Source organism: Conger conger, chromosome 1, assembly GCF_963514075.1.
Source record: "Conger conger chromosome 1, fConCon1.1, whole genome shotgun sequence".
NCBI lineage: Eukaryota > Metazoa > Chordata > Actinopteri > Anguilliformes > Congridae > Conger > Conger conger.
This window is the reverse complement of record NC_083760.1, coordinates 53,279,712-53,300,893: the sequence shown is the minus strand read 5'-3', so window position 1 is coordinate 53,300,893 and position 21,182 is coordinate 53,279,712. Positions and strand designations below refer to the sequence as shown.

General features: G+C 39.1%; 1 protein-coding gene across 1 annotated transcript; it reads right to left on the bottom strand.

Annotated features, from left to right (window-relative positions):
- Window positions 1-1,153: 1,153 nt before the first annotated feature.
- Window positions 1,154-19,859, bottom strand: calb1 (calbindin 1). Its single transcript, XM_061258326.1, has 11 exons — window positions 19,729-19,859; window positions 19,208-19,284; window positions 9,440-9,514; window positions 6,224-6,304; window positions 5,769-5,825; window positions 4,330-4,407; window positions 4,020-4,075; window positions 3,877-3,916; window positions 3,734-3,787; window positions 2,614-2,685; window positions 1,154-2,098 (listed from the first exon to the last, which is right to left on the bottom strand). Exons 1-11 carry the CDS (start codon window positions 19,805-19,807, stop codon window positions 1,988-1,990), a joined length of 780 nt encoding a protein of 259 aa, XP_061114310.1. The 5' UTR covers window positions 19,808-19,859; the 3' UTR covers window positions 1,154-1,987.
- Window positions 19,860-21,182: the final 1,323 nt, after the last annotated feature.

Genomic DNA, 21,182 nt, shown 5'->3' with positions numbered 1-21,182 from the left:
TTTTCTTGTCTTTTACTCACTCATATACTCTTGCAGAAAACTCTCTCAAGACTAAATCCTTCTGCATTCATGCCATAAAATATACCTTTTGATCAAATACCTTTTTAGATGTGGTTGCTGCATGAGAAAAAAATAAGTTGTATGCATGTTTACAAACCTGTGCTTGACCAACATTATCTTGGTTATATGTCAGATATCAGGTTCTTAATAGTTTCCTAAAAAGCCTAAAATGTATCCGGTACCAAAACAATACACTATTTAAATAATGTTCAGAGAATTTGTAATATTTGAAAGAATGCAGAATAAGGCACTTAATTTGTATGCCATACGAAGCCTCATGGATCTTTTCGCTTGGGTCCATTACAAAACTCACAAGCAACGAGTATTCACAAACAACAGGAGTGTTTCTGCACAGAGATGAATTAACTTCTGTGCACTGTTGCATTTTGGCAGATAAGACATACATTTAACAAGTTAGGGGGGCCACTAGCCCAATTATATGATAAGATCACCCAGCTGTTTTAACTCGGACTGCATTGAGAGTGCTTGTAGTTCAGTCTGTGCAAGTTCTCCTTTATCATTTCCTCTCAGCATAGCATGTGTGGGTATGGGTGTACATACACACACACACACACACACACACACACACACACACAGATTGGACAAAATAACAGAAACAGCGCATGAATACTAATTTATAAGTCACATACAAAGGGCGCTGCCAAGGTGAGTCGTATTAAGTTGAATGCCAAATAGCAGTGTGTGTAACTAAAAAGGTTATGATAATAGGCACATTGATATGTGAGGTTTCAAAAGCAACGTGATGCTTTTGTATCTGTATGGTCACACTAGGACCGTACTGTCCTGTCAGGTCCTCTTCGCACTTGTACTTGTGTTTGATCTGCACTTCGTTGTATGTCGCTCCGGATAAGAGCTTCCGCTAAATGACTTGTAATGTAATGTAATGTAATGTAAAAACTAAAAAACCAAAAGAGACCAAATGCTGAATTATAGGTGCATGGTCACATAACAGCATAGTTGCTAAACACCCTCAGGTTTATGTGAGAAACTTGACCATGCACATGCAGAGACAGGAATTTACATTCAAATATTTAAAACATTGCACACAGATCATAGTTTTTTAGAGGGAACATTTAATTTGATGTTTGGAGGAGTGGATTAGAGGGACAACACACCACAACACACAGCCAGAGGTTTTTAGGTAGAGTTTGAATAATGTTTAATTACAGGTTACACAGTGAGTCTGGTATTCAGCATAGAGTTGCACATCATTCCTTACAGCGCAAAATTGTTGCTAGAACGTTGGACATTGATGTATCGTCATAGATATAATCAGGAATAATAACTCTGGGAGATACACTGGTCTATGTGCTTACAAATTCAGTAATGCCTTGGCTTGCCTTCAGCAACAAACATGCACTGCAAGAGTAAATGATAGCTATATAGTTTTAGTACATAAACCTTCAATTAATTACTCACATATTACATTCCATCAGCTTCTAGTAACACATTATTGCTTTGGCTACAATATCATCAGGTAGATTTTTATTTTTTCATTCTGGGGTTGATATATTATAACTCAAAAAATATACAAGGTGATCTGATAGTGCTGTGTATAGTTTGTTGCTAATGCAAAGAGAATTAGTGGTACTGTATCACAGAATATATAGAGGTCATGGTGTGAGTCTGTTATTTATTGTATCAATCTTGTCATTACAAAAGCTGTACATTACAAACAGTATAGAAACAACAGGTTGAAAAGTATGTGCCACCAGCTTCTGATATATACCTACATGCTGCCAGATCAAATTTACAGGTTTAATAAATAAAATAAATTAAAATACGTCCTACTTAAGAGTTTCTAGCTTTCTTTACACACGTTACGAGTGAGTGGGTTATGGGATGAGGGTGGGAGTTTGGGTAAAAGTTTGGGTGGGGGTGAAGTAGAGAATGTAGAGGGGGTTTCTCAATCATCAGCGCATAGGACCAGCGCGAGCTCCGTCCGGTACAGCTTTCCACCGTCGGACAATGCCATAATGGCGTTCTTGTACGTCGAGATCTTGCCGATGTCTAACACCTGTCAGAGACGGAGAGTGTTTCTTCACAAGCTGCTCTCTCGTGCTCATTGTGGGAGGACAAGAGCTGAAACCACTTTGACTTGATAACCCAACATGATTCCAGGAGCTTACAGTACACACAGTTACAGCATTGTATTTGTGTGTGTATTGTGTACTGAAGCAGACGCTGAAATTAGACTGACTTTGGCCCATGTATTGTGTCCTACTGCAGGTGAAGAGGACTAAAATGCTAATTGAATCCAACACGATTCCAGGAGCTTACAGTACAAATTGCAGTTACCGCATTTTGTTTGAAGATTAAAGACTGAAAAATAAAGTGCCGCTCGAGAGAATGCTTTTTTTCTTTTAATTCACCTGTCGTAAATTCACATCACACAGCCAAATGAAAATACGTTCTACATTTGTGTTTTATTTTAAGTAAGAGTTATGCACCGAGTACAGTTCCATCCTCTAGAAGGCTAAATTAAGATATTCAGTACAGCTGGTGTCCCAACAATATATTTTCGAGAATTACCTTTTTGTTTTTCACACACAGGTCTTTGAGTAGAGCATCCAGTTCATTCTCGTCCATGTAGCCGTTTCCATCCTGAAAACATATCGAGACATCAACAGGGTCACTTCCTTCAGAATGCTAAGTCATTTGTTCTGACGGTACATGGTGACAGGGGCTTTAGCACTGACATAGAAGAAGGTCACAGGTAGTCTCATTAAAACCATGGGACCAAATCATTTTCCCCTTCAAGCTCCACACCGGCGACAGCGGGGGTGTTAAACATCTGTCATTAATTTGCAAACTGTTTTAGGGCTGAAACAGATGCCTGCGGAACATGACCGGTGGAAGCCTTGCACTGCCTGCTGCCTAAAAACCACTGCCTAAACGCACTGCCGTTTCCTCCACCGCTGGCCTCTCTGGGGTATTCAGTTATTACCATGGCCCCCAGCATCTGACTGCATATGAAATTCAAACCTGCCAATCAATGCGTGTCAGATGGTGTGTCATCCGCAACAACCCGGGGATGCCGCAGTGCATCGCACAGGGCCAATGCCAAATGACTGCTGTGGTACAGGATTAACATTCAGACACTGCATCTATCTGCGCATACAAAGAGAGCTGTCTGCTTTAGTTTGGTGCAGAGAGAAAGTCCTGATTGACACCCCCCACCCCCCCCCCCACCCCTCCTTTCAATTGCTGTTCAGGGCCCAGTATTTCGAAACTTTTTTGGATACGATTCAATCTCAAAATTGGGCATTTCAAAGCTAGAAACTGTGATCCTGATCCTAAAAATTGGGATAAGGATTTTAAGATCATACCTAGAATCTAGATAAAATGCTGGTTTTGGGTATTTCACAGTAAGGTGGAGATTAGGATAGGATTGATACTGAAAATCAGGATAATCTTGATCCCACTGAAACGGTGGACGGATTCAATGTTGATGTAGTAACATTTACAAGTTTTGAAATACTGGGCCCAGATGATCACTGGCATCAATACAAAAAGTTATTGATGGTAGATAAAACCTATATATTAACTGGGTCAGATTTCATTGCATGCCAGTTAAACAACCAGTCATCGGCAGCACTTCCAAATTTGGACAGTGATTCCATTATTACTGACATTATATTAAAAAACATACCTGGTCATAAAGCTCAAAAATCTTGTTGAACTCTTTTTTTGCCATTTTCACCCCCTTAAAAGAAAGAAGAGAAAATTCTGTGAATTTGCTGAGTCAAGGTCATTTCACTGAGAGTTGCCTTCTCAGATTTACAACACTTATACCTGGAACCTGAGCAAGAAGTTCTCCTTGTCAGGTAGAAGCCTGTTAAAAATGAGCAGAAAAACAAGTTTTTAATGCCACAATAAAGTCTGACGCATCTGCTGATAATTAATGTACAGAGATTGACACCAAACAATTCACCAACCTCGCCATTTCTGCCAAGCAGAGCTTTCCATCATTGTTGGAATCAAATATTTTCAGCTGGAATAAAAAAATCACACAATTTATACCACAAACAAAAAAGCACGCAAAAAACATCCAGCTAATAAATTATATGTGTGCAAATGCAATATATATCCTGCGGCCTGCTGCCTGTTCAAAGCCTGACGGCAAAAGGCTTCAGTATCTGTCTTGTTGCAGGTTTACAGTGCAACTTTATGCAATAGAGATGAAGTCTCTCTTCATGTCATTCTGCTTGGCTTGCTCAGTCAGAGGGAAAGCAGAGTGACTCTTACTGTTGTGTGTGTATATTCATCTAATTTCTTGTCCTCATATTGTTTCCCAGCCTTCCGGAGTAAATCTTTCAAAAAGTTCTGAAATAAGAGAGACAGAAAGAGATTAGAGTTCAGGCTCAAACCAGTCACACACATTGTTAGGCCAATAATCCTTTGCAGCCAATTCTATAAGTCACCTGCTTTGGAGTTACTTCAACTGCATTTCATTTTTTTTTTTGCTTTAGATCATCAAAACCCAAATTGCCCTTGTAAAGCTGGCAGATCGTCAGAAACTTCTGTAAATATGTAGAATTTTTAAAGCCTTTAAAACAGTCACGTGCCCACTGCGCACATAGATGATTTCACATTTAGTCACACCGTCCCCTGATTCTGAAACAGTGCTTAGATATGGCCCTTTGTTCTGCAACCAATAAATAACATTCTGAATATATAACCCTCCATATACAACCCCTCTCTACCACTCATAACCATGTTGATAGACTAGCAAATCAACAGTCCTGTATAGTGTGAGGGGAAAATACAAAGACACACACAAGCTTTGGGCTCTAATTGAATATCCTGTCAACATCACCGCAGAGATATCAACTGCACCATCACGGGCATCTGAACTACTCAACTGCTTTGTATATTTTGTGATTAGAGGTGAAAACCCTCCACGGCAGCCCCTCCAAAGGTCTGACAACTGCAGAACATTCTGGAACTATCCCTGCCCCCATAAAAACATACTGTACCGCATAACACGTCTCAGACATTATCTTTGTAATCAAGTCACCCGCCGACAATCTGACAGCTGCTCATGGACTCCAAATAGAAAGAGAGAACTAGTCTTTCTATATTTCTGTTATCATTGTTTGTTTTTCATGCCTGGATGCCCCAGTCTGCAGCACTGATCCTGTTCCCCTGCATTAGCTGTATACTGTGTAAAAGAATGCTGCCACCTCAGCTGTCTGTTTGTATACTCTACCTTCATTTGAAATAAATTGGATTACAATGAGTGTAAACACAATGCACCCAGAACAAATGAAAGCCCAAACACTGTTAGGAAATGGCCTGGATCGACCTTGGGCCTTCAGGCAAGCATCTTACACCCAGGAGCCCTCCTCGCTCTGAGCTCCAGTTTAATTATTTCACTTCCTTATAACCACGTCTAGAATGGGTAATATATCCACAAGTGCCACTTTAGCAGAATATGAATACAGTAGGACTGCTCCATTACAGTCCAACATAAAGGCCTGCAATATCCATTACATACATTCCAATCACCAACTGCTTTTATAATGTAAGTATCGTAATCGAATCTCTGCTCTCTGCTCTCTGCTCATGAGCTCAAGACCCAGGGGTCCACTGCAATTACCAAAACAGATGATGAAAAAGGCCAGAGATACACAACTTGTCTTGTATCGTTACCAGAATTGGGCCCTGTCCTGATGTTTTCTCACCTTGAGTTCATCCGCTTCGATGTAGCCACTGTGATCTTCGTCATAATTGCGCCAGGCCTGTGAGAAAACAGCGGCCACTCCATATAAATGCTCTCACCATGGGGATTCAAAATCACAGAGCTCAGTCTGTTCAACAGCTTTCATTACGTTCAGTGCTTCGCAAACATAATATTGTAAAGCCCTTCAGCAAAGTAATCATTTGTTCAATTACACTGTAGTGTAGTATCTACCCATCACAACAGATTACAAGCCTAAACCTTCACATCCTGCCATAGATTGAATTACAAATAACAGCTATCTGCTAAAAAGGAACATATAAACATCTACAGTAGTTCACTGTTTATGTATTATACTGTAAATAGGAAGGGGATGGTTTAGTAAATGCTGCACACAAATTCTGTTTTATTCAATACAAATGAATGCAATAATCAATTTTTAATCAAAATAAACAATACCTGCATGAACTCGGCACAGGATTTCAGCTGTTGCCGGAAATATAACAAGAAGTTTTCTTCTGTCGGTAATATTTGTACAAGCTATGGGAAAAAAGAAAATAAAGTATTGTGTCAATTCAAATCACCAGGCTGCCTTGTTAAGAACTTATGTTAGCGTTAGATGATGTGAATAATTTCTAGATCTAGTAGTGAAGGAAATAAACTATTAAGGAATGTTAACATCTTATGATTACAGGCTGGAACAGAGCAGTGGTTCTGCGGCATTAAGAAAACATAATTATGCAAATGATAAAACACATAAGATTTAACCTATTATTTGGCATATCAGTGCTGTAAATATGTGTTTGGATAATTACACAAAATAGTTTGTATAATTGCAGTCTGCGGACCATCAAGCTGTCCTATAATGACAATCCCCACCCCCTCCCACACTACCCCCACCATAGATATTTGAGAACCACTGGAACAAAGAAAATTTAATATATTTTGTTTTGTCTCCTTTCCTGGTATTGCAACAAAAACTAAAATATATACATTTAAAAACACCAGTATTGTCTTGGATGTACTGCATCTCTGACAAAAATTGTATTCAAAGTATTAGAAATAAAAGTGTGCATTTTGACATTCCAGTACCCCTATTATTAGGTAAACTAATTGTTTTATAAGTGTCACAATTAGCTAATAGTTTTGACTGTGCCATTCAAGTGCCTATCGGGACTGTGGAGGGTAACAGTTGGAAGCACAAGTTAAATCCCCATGACTGAGAAAAATTGAAGGCTAGAAATGATATCATAATTTCATATCTGTAATATCAAACAGGCGATTGCACCCCCAAAATGCAGAAGAAGATTTTTTTCCCCACTTACAGTAAGGACTGTAAGATGCTTTGGCCTACTTAATCAACCATTAATACAACATTTTTGTAATCTCAGTGCATGAGCTCATAGATAGCAAAACTGATTACAATAATGCACATATACAAATTTAATTTGTGAACTAAAATTTGTTAGATGGACTGGAAAAGATTCAGTAAGTTGAGCACAGCAGGCAAACTACCATTCTCATATTTTGTTATTTATACCTATATTCATCTGTTACTAATGTATTTCCTGCAGTCATTGCATATCATTTCAATTACCACTTCAGAGACACTCTTACTGTACATTATCTTCCATCAACACTGGCCTACATAAGCACACCAACCAACTGATTCATCCCATATATTTGTAATGATTCAACTACTGAGTAAACAAATTAATATGACAAGAAAAATTATACATTACCACTAATCCGAACATGCACACAAAATCACATTGGAAAGTATACACACCCTACTTGACAAAAATACAGTCACCGAGCACTTTATTAGGTATTTATTAGACTTATTTTTAGACTTCTACTGCTGTAGCCTATCCAATTAGAGTTATGATGCGTTGTGTGTTTAGAGATGCTCTTCTGCATACCACTGTTGTAATGCGTGGTTATTTGTGTTACTGTCACCTTCCTGTGAGCTTTGACCAGTCTGGCCCTTCTCCTCTGACGTCTCTCATTAACAAGATGTTTCTGTCTGCAGAACTGCTGCTCACTGGAGTTTTCTGCACCATTCTTTACAAACTCTAGACTAGTGTGCGTGAACATCCCAGGAGAACCACAGTTTCTGAGATACTCAAACCACCCTGTCTGCCACCAACAATCATTCCACGGTCAAAGTCACTTAGATCACATTTTTTCCACATTTGGATGGTTGATGTGAATATTACCTGAAGCTCCTGACCAGTATCTACATGATTGTATGCTAGATATACAATCATGTAGATACAGATTGTATATCTAAACATATATATACATTGTATATCTAATCTAGATTGATTATCTAAACAGCCACTGCTGCCACACAATTGGCTGTTTAGATAATCGCCTGAATAAGTAGGTGTAGTAAAGTAAAAATGTTCCTTATAAAGTGCTCAGTGAGTGTATAATTATTCCAAATAAATGAATTCAAGAATTAAAGTAAGTCCAGATATGGTAAAATGTCCAGCAATTATTTTAACATAATTCACAAATGAGAAATAGCACAATTCAGTTTGAAGTGTCACTGTTACCATTCCTCCAGGATATCTGACCATATCTCTGTCAAGGATGGTCAAAATCCAGTTAAAATTTTGCATCTATGAATACATCAATGAAGAAGGAATGTGGTGTGAAGAAGGAATGGGTGCACCACCTAAATGAGTGAGTGATAACCCCACATTACAACAGTGGTATGCAGAAGAGCATCTCTGAACACACAACACATCGAACCTTGAAGTAGATGAGCTACAGCAGCAGAAGCCCAATAAGTAAAAAAATATGTTTTATAAATGCCTAATAAAGAGGTCACTGAGTGTATATTTTATATTAATCACAAAAAACTAAGTTTTAAGTGAAATATTTGCATTTCCTGAAAACCTCAAAAGACTGGAAATTAAATTGATCAGCCCTAACGCTAACATCAGCCTGCTCTCCATTAAGGTATCAGTCAGTGACAACGGTTACAGCTGTGTATAATGTCTCCTGTACGTCAAACGAAGGTTCAAACCTCTCTCCCACGCTCATTATAATTATATACTCTCACAGCCAATGTCCAAGTGTGACTGACAGGAGAGAAGTCAAGTAATCTCATTTACCTGGAAGGTCAACTGGCTTTCTTTATCTATGCCTAGTGTAGTATCTCTTCAGAGCCCATTAATGCTTCCACATGGTCCTGTTTCCTAGGGCCCCCAACCTTATTTATCAGCCATGCTGGAGGGATAGATTTATCACAAAATTGAAAGGGAAAAAATTTCTCTGACCCTTTAATGAGGAAGAAATCCCTCTACCTCTTCAGAGACACAGTCAGTTCACTCGGCGAAGCAGGTATGTGGAAAGGAGTAAATCCATTCTTCGTAGTCCACGAGATGAGCGATGAATGAATTGTTTTCTGCATCAACTGGCCGAGATGCTAATCGGCTAAAATATTTCACAAATGTTCCTGCTGCAGTCCGGGGTTGTCCACTGTTATCAGCAGGATTGGTATGGGTGCAAGCTTTTGTTCTAGCCCAACGCTAAAACACATTATTAAACTAGCTATTCTTGCTCGTCAATCAAGTCAATCTTTAAGTGTTTTGATACTGGGATAGAAGAAAAGGCAGCATCCACACAGACCGTTCTCAGATAAAATCGATAAAATACCCTTACCTCCACAATTCCAATCTTGCCATCTTCATTTTGTTCATATTCCTCTACGAAGGCCTTCATTTGCTCTGTTAACTCCTGCAAAGAGTCAACACATGTGAGCCATAACCATAACCAGAGCCATTAACTGAAAAATGAGACCAAACCCAATTACAAAAAAAAACCCCAACCCAGAGATGCGATGATGTAATGCTGTTTTATACACTGTGCCAGGTACATCTGGTTGACTGGTTTGTCTGTCAGATCCAGATTAGCTGTAAGACATGGCCAATACAAGAATAAGACCTCCACACTATAATGTCCTGTGAAGTATCACCCATTTTTAAAGTAGTAGGCCCCTACTAACCCATATATGTGGCTGATAGGTACTGATAACGCCCATTCAATCGAGCGATAACATTTGAACCAAAGTGCTCCTGATTGTTCAAGTGGAAAACATGGTGAAGGGCTTCACAGGACTGAATGTTGTGGGTGGTTTGGTCCTGTCTGACACTGAACCCTCTCTCAGTTCTATTTACACAGCATAGAAAATTGAAACATAAAACCTGCCTTCATCAATGCCCTGAACAGGCTTGAGAAACTGGGTCAATATTCTATTACACTTCCTTTTAGGAAGTTTTCACCCCCCCCCCCCCCCCCCCCCATTGATTACTTCTCATTTTACTGTTGCAAAGTCAAATTATATTTCAATTGATTTTTTTTCGACTCTGATACATCTTGCTCTCTATAATGTCAAATAATATTTACATATTTACAGAATTATATTCAAAATAAACCTTTAAATGACAGATTAATATTATTTGTATTAACAGCCTACATTAACCCAGAAATATTCTATTCTGTTGAGAGATCACATTAAATATGTTAACTCGGTCCACTCATGTTGATTTCAAATCCAACTCTTGAATTGCATGTCGTAGAATAATATCACAAATGATGATGAGCCACAAAGGAGACACAAAGGAGACCAAGGAGTTGTCCATGGAAGGCTATAAAAACTATGATTACTTTCACGATTCAGATTTCATCATCAAAATGAAAAGAATATGCCGCAATCCCAACACTACCAAGATCAGACTGTCCTACCGAACTGAGCAATGGATGACAAGAGCAACTGTCAGAGTAGTGACGATGAGGTCAGCTACTATGCCGATAAAGTCGCACAGTGACAGTTCATTAGCTGAAATGGGAGAAACTCTCCAGAGATCAAAACTCTTCTCAGCACTTCACAGGGTTATCTTCAGTGGGAAAGTAGGTTGTCATGCCTGGAGTTTGCTATAAGTAATGAATGTGTCTGGCCCTGAGAACCTCTGGGGAATATTTTTGCACGGATGAGACTAAAGTTTGGCCATAAAGCAAAGCACTACCGTATGTTTGACAACAACCAAAGTCAGCCCATGAACCAGATAATACCATTCCTACCATCAAGCAAGGTGGTGGCAGTATCATGGTATGGGGCTACTTTTCAACAGAAGGAACTGGGAAACTTGCCAATCGCCATCAAGAGCTAGATGGATTGGAAGATTGGACTGGCAAATCCTCTTCAGTCTGCAAGAGATCAGTATTTAGGTGAAGATTTATTTCCCAAAAGGCCAAATGCTCCAAGAATACTTAAACTGGAATGGCTTTACAGTCAGTACTGTTTGATTCCTTAAAATCTGCACTCAATACTGAGAGAAATCTACAAATTTTGAATTACAGGGAAAAAAATCCAAAAAGAACCTACGGTGGGTAGAAAGCACATGCAACAGCACTACCTGACAATAAGATGTCTAAACTGTGTTCTACTCATGCTGTAAGTTTCAGTGCATTTATGTAACTGTAGCTCAATACAGTCCATGTCCAATTTACAAATATGATGACAGAGTACCACTTGCAGTAAGCATGGATGTTTTTAGACAATTTGAAAGCTGGTGGTATTAATAATATCCAATACAAGGGTACCCCTCTGTGGGTCAACAGAGACATAAATCATTAGTCATTACAGGCTTGCAAGAATACGAAAATTCCATAATGACAAAGAGGAGATTGGACCTGCCCCTTGTAATTTGTTTTCTGCTATAATTTATGCAGGCTATTTTAGTCTACCAAGACAAATATTTAGACAGCTCCAATAACCATAAAATCATTCATTCAAAATGATCCAATTTTATGAAGTTATAAGTACCAACATATTAAACAGTGGCGGCACGGATGGTGCAGTGGGTAGCACTGCCGCCTCACAGCAAGGAGGTCCTGGGTTCAAATCCCCGTCGGCCGGGGCCTCTCTGTGCGGAGTTTGCATGTTCTCCCCGTGTCTGCGTGGGTTTCCTCCGGGTACTCCGGTTTCCTCCCACAGTCCAAAGATATGCAGGTTAGGCTGATTGGAGAGTCTAAATTGCCCGTAGGTATGAGTGTGTGAGTGAATGGTGTGTGTGCCCTGCGATGGACTGGCGACCTGTCCAGGGTGTATTCCTGCCTTTCGCCCAATGTATGCTGGGATAAGCTCCAGCCCCCCTGCAACCCTGTTCAGGATAAGCGGGTTCAGATAATGGATGGATGGATGGATATTAAACAGTTCCATTTACTGGTCATTTAACCAATCTTGTGTGTGGCTCAGTGGTTTACTTTTTTAGGCATTATTCTCAATTATCTGTACACCAAAAATGAATCTCTTGTAAAATTGCACATTTGAATTGAATGTTATTGAAACAGTGCTTGCTGAACTTCAGATAGAGGTGTAAGTAAAACTATTTCGTTTGTGCATTCTGAACAACAAAACAAGGACTCTATTGGATTAATGAACTAGATATGTTCATGATATGTACATTTATATGTATTCTATTCTATTCAGAAGGCTGTAATCAAATTGCCAGTGGAGCACTTTTGCCAATGGTTGTACCCTTCAGCAATACACTGTACAAACATAGTAATTGTTTGTACAGTAAACAACCTCTTCTGTATACAATATGTATTTACATGTTCAGACATTTTGTCCTTCCATTGTACATTTTTATATTGATACAAGGTTAGCTGAAACCTGGTTTGATAGATTGGCCCAAGTGCTTGTCAGTTCAAATTATTCAAGTAATACATTCCAACATTCAAACCAATTTAAATACATTTGACCAAATATGATTGTGGTTGATTATAATGGCTTTTGCTGGATTTTTTCTTGGAGAGCTTGAATATGCTCTACAGCAACAAAATGGCCTCAGAAATATTCACAAAAATTCCTGAAAATTTGTTTTGCTGATGGAGCCAATTAATGTTCACTGGGCAAATGTTGAAAAATGCGTCATGGCACCAAATGTGATGAATGAGGCCTCAGAAAACATGTATCCACATTACATTTGGAGATATTTGGCTTTTCTCCCGTACTTTTTCTTTTTTTTTTCTCCAAAAGTTAACAAAAACTTTTGTCATTTTATTTTATTTTATTTTGCTGTGTAAAGATAAACATGTTACTCATAACATTAGCTAAGATAGGACCCAATTTGGAATATTCAATTTGGAACATTTAGACCCAACTTCAGCTTTGCTACTCAAAATTTCCGACATTGGTTTCTAAATGTGCCAGAAATGACAACATTTTATATTGTTAGACCAACAAAACATAGATAGCAGTGAAGATAAGAGCATATTAAGATACACAATACAATTTTACTAATAAAATAACCATAATTTAACCAAAGGCAAATTTAAAAAAGTGCATTTTTAAAAGTCACTTGAAACTGTCAACTGTCTCTGCCTCAGGTAGTGCATTCCAGCGCTTCTCACAGAGAAAGATCAATCACATTTTTCATACGGAAATATAATATATGGACACATGATTCCCATATATGGCAAATATAAGAATATGTGGGAACACTATATATGTCCACATTAGAAATTGGGCCATTTTTATATTTGTGCATATACAGTAAGTCTGGCAAACATATGGAACATACACTCACTAACCAATGCTACAGTAGGTGGCTAGCGAGGTCCCAGTGATAGGGCATACGCTACTACTACTACTACTACTACTACTACTACTACTACGACTAATGTTACAATATGAGCCTTGCCAAACTATGCCACTTTTTTTTTTATACCACACAGTCATTTATGAGGAATAGATGTAGTTCTGTTCCTGGGCAGCTGTTACCTGGTTTTATTACCCCTTTACCTAGGCCCCTGTTTAAGTTCACTGCTATTGATAAGTCACCCATCAATTGATCAGGAGTGGATTTCCCGAAAGCCTCTTAACGCTAAGAAACTCTTTAAATGCATCTTATGATTAATATAATGTGGGTTTCCCGAGCACATTCGTAATGAAAGTCTGAAAGTAATGAAAGTCTCTTTAGTTCCTTCGTAAGCTAAGAGTGATCAGGATCGCTTGTTCACAGCAAAGAACCTCTTTAAGATATCGCTCGCTGCCGCCCTCTCTGGCAGCACATGCAATATGCATTCGCTCTCTATTCATGCTCATAATTACAGCCTACAATCACCTAAAAACCATAGTCGCCTCATCGTCAATAATTTTTCATGTAGTCTATATTAAGAGTAAATATCATAAATATCTCTTGGTTCTGTTATCTCTTCCCACGGCTTCTCTTATCACTCCTACGCTGATGACACCCAACTCTTCATTTCCTTCCCCCCTGACACCCAAATCACCACACAGATCTCTGCCTGCTTGGCTGATATCTCTACATGGATGACTTCCCATCACCTGAAGCTCAACCTTGCCAAAACTGAGCTTCTCTATATCCCTGCTAAGTCCTCTCCGTCAATCGACCTCTCACTGACTGTGGAGGACTTTGTAGTTTCCTCCTCCCGTACGGCAAAGAATCTTGGGGTGACTCTTGATAACTGCCTCTCCCTGGCTCCACAAGTATCCTCCACTGCCAGAACCTGCAGGTTCTTTCTGTTTAATATACGCCGCATCCGTCATCTCCTGACGGAGAAAGCCACCCAGCTCCTAGTCCAGGCGCTCGTCATTTCCCGCCTGGATTACTGCAACTCCCTCCTAGCCGGTCTCCCAGCGTGCGCCATCAAGCCCCTCCAGCTGGTCCAGAATGCTGCAGCCCGCTTGATCACCAGTCAGCCCAGGTCGGCTCATGTCACCCCGCTTCTCATTGGCCTCCACTGGCTTCCTATTGCCGCACGCATCCGATTCAAGGCCCTAGTGTTGGCATTTCAGGCTGCTAAGGGGACTGCCCCACATTACATACAATCCCTGATCACTCCCTACTCCCCAGCTAGACCACTCCGGTCTGCCAGCTCTGGTCGCCTTACAATTCCCTCTCTACGGGCACCTGGCGGTCGAGCTGCACGTTCACGCCTGTTTTCCGTTCTGGTTCCTCAGTGGTGGAATGACTTGCCTACCACTGTCAGGACAGCAGAATCCCTCCCCCTATTTCGACGCAGACTCAAAACACACCTCTTCAAACTCTACCTTAGTCCCCCCTCCTGATTTACCCCGCCCCCCCCTTCTGATACCCCTATCCCTGTCTAACCCCCCCCCCCCCCCAAAAAAAAAAAAAAAAAAAAAAAAAAAATTGCACTTATGATGACGACTATATGTTTAGAACAGCAGTCCAGGTGTATTTTTCTAGTTCTGGATGTGATGCTTTGACCTGTGGTAGAACCTATGCACTTGTAAGTCGCTTTGGATTAAAAGCGTCTGCCAAATGACTAAAATGTAAATGTAAATGTAAATAACAATATAAAATGTATATCCCACCCATAAATACTTTATTTAAACATGATCCGGAATGACAGTGAGTGGTCTAGAAATCATGGTACATTTTAAACCACTAAACCACTTCACAAATGATGCCTTGGATGGGTAATGTTTGAATTATTCTGTAATTATTTAGTCTGTGTTGTGGAATCCTTTGTTTTAATATTTGTTTTTATTTAGTAGTTATTATATTTAGTTCAAAAACACATTTGGAATGAATATGGCTATCGTTTAATGTTAACACAATTTGTTCTCACATTTTCAGCACTTCGTATTTCAGTGCTGATTGGCTAAGAAATATGTGACTTGGAGACTCGCCGTGGATTGATCAACTACTCGTACCTTTGGCAAAGAGGTTTGTTGTTAAGTTCATCATAAGGGACATGAAACGTCATATTTAATAGTTTGCACAACTACACAGAATGTAGCTTGCAGATTTACTGCATTCGATTGCAATTGCAATCAGCTGCTTGACTCACTCACACATTCGCAGGAATGTCTCTGAATAGTAAACAAACATGACGGAGCCCACAAAGATAGCGGTGGCTAGCTAACTAGCCACAAAATAGCAACAGCTACACTATCGAACATGCACACAATAGCCACTGCTGCAATAAAATTTATGTGGCTAACATTAGCTCGCTAACACCAACTACTGTTGTAGTCACCAGCTGATTAAATTCAGTGATTTTCATTATTTTAAACAGTTAGCATGCTACAGCTGACAAAGTACATTTGAGATTGAAGGATATTTTCTATGGACAGAGAGACGTAGACAAAGATACTTTTTCCTTAGACAGATATTTTTTCCATAGACCCAAGATACTTTTTCCATAGACTGAGGGAATTTTTCCATTAGACAGAGGGACTTTTTCCATAGACAGAGGGACTTTTGCCATATATTAAGCGATGTTTTCCTTCAACTGAGAGCCATTTTCCTTCAACTGAGAGCCATTTTCCTTCAAACAAGAGCTGTTTTCCATAAACCGAGGGCCGTTTTCTGTAGACGGACGGATGTTTTCCGTAGACAGACAGATGTTTTCAATAGATGAAGGACGTTTTCCTTAGCTGACGGATGTTTTCCATGAACTGACAGACAATTTCCATGAACTGACGGACAATTTCCATGAACTGATGGACGCTTTACTGAGATGTAGCCTGAGGTCCGTGAACTGACGGACGTTGTATGTCGTCCACCGTACAGGTGACTGAGTCGAGACGTGACAATGCTGCATAACTAGAAATCCCATCAGCTCCACTTCCTCATCATCAGAAGGATACAGCCCTCCACACTAATAGATTTTGAGTTTCGCCATTGCAATTCATCAGTCTTTGCAGACAAATGTTGAGTTCTGGCTACAGTATCTGACTAATTTTCAATCAAATTTAAAAAATTACTCGACAGTGAAAGACACAAGGAATTGATTGTTTTGGGGTTGACTCCCCACTACTCTTAAACGTCTGTCTAAAGGAGGTTGGCCATCACAAGTGGAGTGGCATAATTGGCTCGCCGTGTGGGTGGGGGGTGGCACTCAGCAGGGGATGTATGTTCAGCGTATACCATAGAGCCCCTTGGAGTAACACCCAGCTTAGACCAGCTGCAAAAACGAGGAGTCCTGAGGTATTTGCTTCCGTTATTGCACCAAAGAAAATTTCATTAACTCCCTTGTACTACCATCTTTTCTCCACTACCATGCTCTTTTTCAAAACGCACACACAACAACCAAAAACTTCACTCAATCGCTCACCATTCCCAGCGGCCTCACATACACAAACAGATCAATTGGAACACTGAAAACAGAAACACTACAACAACCGCCATGATTTCCATTGTTAAAGCAGCATATTCTCATTTACCAACAATGGTAATGGTCCAGAGAACCAAATCCATAATAGATTTTAATTTCAAAAACAAAGGCAGAGAAACATCAATTAGAAAACATCTGGGTGAAAATTGGTTTAATCCATACTGTCCTTTTTTTTAATCCAGGAAATTTTCAGGGGAAATCAGTTAAAACCAACAGTGATGAGCCTTTCTTATTGTAAGCTAATGGGTGATGTAGAGAGACTCACTTGGTATAAATCCAGAGTCGCTCAAACACCACTAGTCCTAGTGCTGTCCATGTGCAATTGTAAGGGAATGAGGCCAGTCCTGCTACTAACCAATCCACTTGTCAAGTTAAAATCAGAGAGCCACATTGGATAGGCTGTTACTTTTGGAAAATGTCCATAACAGACTGCAGAAACTGACATAGCAGTATGTTCAACTCTCACTGGCCATACCAAGATGTGAATTATGACACACTGAGCATGGGCCACTGTGAATCTTTCTGATTATTCGACCATCATTCATATTCATATTTATGCTCATCTGTTTTTTTTATTCCAGGCACAAAATGTCAATCCAATCTTTTGGTAAAGGATCAAGTGCACACTCTTTAGCCAATATCTCTGCAGGGTAATTGCCAACAATGACTGAAAGTTGGTCTTCTTCCAATAATGGTAAACCTCCCACAATGCACTTCTGATACTAATGTGACTGGCACCCCTGACCTCTTCCAGTGGTTAATCTGATCAACACATAGAGTGTAAATAATTAAGTCAGTGTCAGTGCAAGAGGACACGCTTATTTTGCATTTTCTTGACACAATATTGAATGGCTTAAACATATTGAACAGTTATTTGGCAGTATGAGAATAGCCTCCAATTAAATATAAAATGATTAGTGCCGGCCTAAAGACATACAGATCACTTACTCCTCTTGTCCCTGTAGACTGATTTCTCTCTACCAAAATATTTACTTGCTTGCAATGCAATAAAAAGGTTTTGTAGATAAATAGTTTCTTTAAAATATATATTTGTCAAAATATGACCACTATTGACAAAAACAAGTTCTATATCTGAGTTCACATTACAAAATAAAATAGAATGAATCGCTCTGAATCATTTTGGAACAGAATGAACACTTTATGTTAGAATGCTGAAAAAATAGAATCATCATTTTCATCAACAGAAATGTCTTGCCAGATGAGATAATTATAAAAACAGGGCTGAAGAGCTTAGGGGTGTACACATTTTGGAACTCAATTACAGGTATGCTCATGTAAATGCTGTAAAAAGTAAATGCTATAAACTTGCTTTCAGAGAAAGGGACTGCAAGCAGTGTCAGGCAGTGATGACAGTGATAACAAACAACATCATTATACGCAATTAACATTTGCAATGAGATTTTCCAAATGACATTTTCCAAAATGAGCCAGTGATTACGTTTTCAAATACATTGTTATCTTTGGTTTACTTCCTTGTTGACCAGTACCTAATAACTTGTTCCATGACCTTCAGAATACTGTCAAGGATACAAAAATATTAACACTTTGCAAAACATTCATGCTCTAAAAATGTATCAATTACGTCCAATCCATGCAGACTAAACATAAGACATACCATATGAAATATGCATAATAATTTAAGGAACACCCAAATATTTATTTTTGTTTTTTTCTTAAGAGGATTAATGTGTTAAAACAAGAAACGATAATTGATACATACATTAGTTTCTTATATGATTCAATAATCATAAAATTGTATGGCAGGGGCGTTGAATTCTAAACTTTGAAAGCACAATAAAATCAATAGTTCAACTAAAGCTCTGCTAATGCATATTCCGGTCCAATAATTCATTCCTACAACCAAAAGTCCTTGGCAATCCGTTCGTAGGTTGAAGAACGTTGCCTATACCGTCCCTGAAACTGCAGGGACGTGCGGAGGATGACCACGCGTAATCAGCTCCACCACATCAAGTAAACGTGCTGAACTATTCGTCAATTAGCGAACTACCCTCAACATATAGTGGCTACCGTCACAGTACTTCTGCTAGTAAAATGTGGAATGTCAAGGCAAATCTTGAGAGAGGCGGTTGTTTTAGTGGTGAAGGACAGGTTTCTCTGCGTTATAGAAATGACGCATTTTCTATCGGAAAAGTAACCTACATCTCATATTGCAGTGCCAGCACGAAATTTTGCCAAAATGATAAAGATTAAAGATCACGTATCTGTACTTACTAGTCCTGCTTGTTTTCGGGCTTGCTGAAGTTCTTTAACAAAGTTCTGCAACTCCTTTCCTTCAATATATCCATTACCTGAAAGAGTAATTGTCACTAAATTAGCGAGAGACCCCTAAGCGGTAAAAAAAAAAAGAAAAAGAAAAAGAAGCAATTTAGATAATCTATCCCCAAATATATTGGCTCATTGTCATATTGAAACATTCATGGTTTATTTAACTGAAATTAACTAAGCAAAACCCATTTCAGTCCTGAATAATGTCACCACAACTTTCTTCGTTTAATGCCAATGCTAATAACGATCAAATCTAGAGACACCTTTGGCACAGCAGCATTCTACACTAAACTATTAAAATGCAGTGGTACTTGTTCCTGCCTTCAAAAATAATTAAACTCACGATTGTTTAAGTCTGAAACCACTATTGAAAGCAGATGAGTAAGAAATGTTCCCAGACCAATAGATAAAAATCGCATTACTTCGCTCATAACGTTAATCCATAATTAAATGATGTGGTTAGTTACCATCATTGTCATAATGATGAAATATATCCAGGAACTGTGAAGCCGAGATCTCAACTCCCTGCAGGTATGCGTTTGCCATATCGTTTTTTTTTTTTTAAATAGAATTCGGAGATGGGTATTGTTCTGGTTGTAGTTATGCTCTGACTGGGCTACTTTGATCAGTGCGTCTCAGTATTTAACACTGCACTATCGTCCCAATCTCATGGCCCCGCCTCCACTCGTTGTGAGGGAGAAAGGAGCCAAAGGCGATGCTCACCTCCGCCGGCTTGCCGCAGGTAGCGCGCGCTCACGTAAATACGCACTGGGGTGCACGGAGATGCGGAACGCATGCAAATGAGCACTTGGGTTTGTTTTTTCTTCAAAAAGCCTGTCAGGAAAGAAGTAGACCTATTGAATAGAGAGACTGATACTATCCGAAACAAATCCGGACATTTTTGAAAAACCTTGTATCAACTCCTGATACAGAAAATTGAGAATTAGGCTACGTTCATATTTACGTAAAAAAGTCTCCAAACGTTTTATTTTTATTTTTTATTGATTTAACATTTCATCAGTTCAACCAGATTTATACTGTAGGCTAGCTAAAAGTCAACCAGGACAGATGTAGGCTACAACAACGGTAACCATGTAGGAAACGGAATGATCACTTTAAAATAGTATACAAAACACATTTGGAAGACATCACAAAAACTGAGACTCGAAGTTGTACTAGATAATGCATATTTTTATCTTCGAGAACAGCAGTGAATAGGCCTTTTTTATATGATGTATTTTCATATTAACTTGACAGGACTGTTTCTTTATCGCATTTCCAACTTAATGTATGAGCAATGTTTTGTAGTAGTAGTAGTAGCAATAATAATAATAATAATAATAATAATAATAATAATAATAATGATAATAATATAACAAGAAGTATGATTAATAAGAACATAAATACAATGTAAATATATTAGGCTGAAAACCAGCAGACTGTGGTTCTTGAGGACCAGTTCTGCCCACCTCATTTGCTCATACAGCTGATGGAATTGGTGTATTTGATTTGACACGCACCTTTCTGACTGTGTCCACTATGCCGTCGGATAGTCTGGATCTTCACAGTGGCTGACCCATAGTTCAGAATTATAGCAGACAAACAGCTGCTCTGTCTGTCTTTGATGTCCTGGTCTTTCTGTGCAGACACTCAGAGCCCTAACAGGGCACAGGAGGGGAAACTGTATGTCATTATCTGTCACCCGCAGTGGAGGACAAAGGGGATGCAGGTTTATAGACAGATAAAAGTATAATGAGCACAGCAGTCTCGGGAGAAGGGCTGAGTTTAGATCAAATTTCACCCGAACGCCATCATGTCAAACCTTTATCTGTCTCTGTGAACACAGAATGCTTACATTTTACAAACCTTGCCTTCATTGATTCCAATAGTCAAGGCTCAAATAAGCAGCTTGAAAGCTTTT

Bases quoted from the DNA above. Each gene is read 5' to 3' on its own strand.
- calb1 (XM_061258326.1), bottom strand. From the start codon at position 19,807: ATGGCAAACGCATACCTGCAGGGAGTTGAGATCTCGGCTTCACAGTTC. The intron at 9,515-19,207 runs GTAAGTACAGAT...GACTCTTTGCAG, and splicing joins CCCGAAAACAAGCAGGACTA to GAGTTAACAGAGCAAATGAA. The intron at 2,099-2,613 runs GTAATTCTCGAA...CGTCTCTGACAG, and splicing joins TGTGTGTGAAAAACAAAAAG to GTGTTAGACATCGGCAAGAT.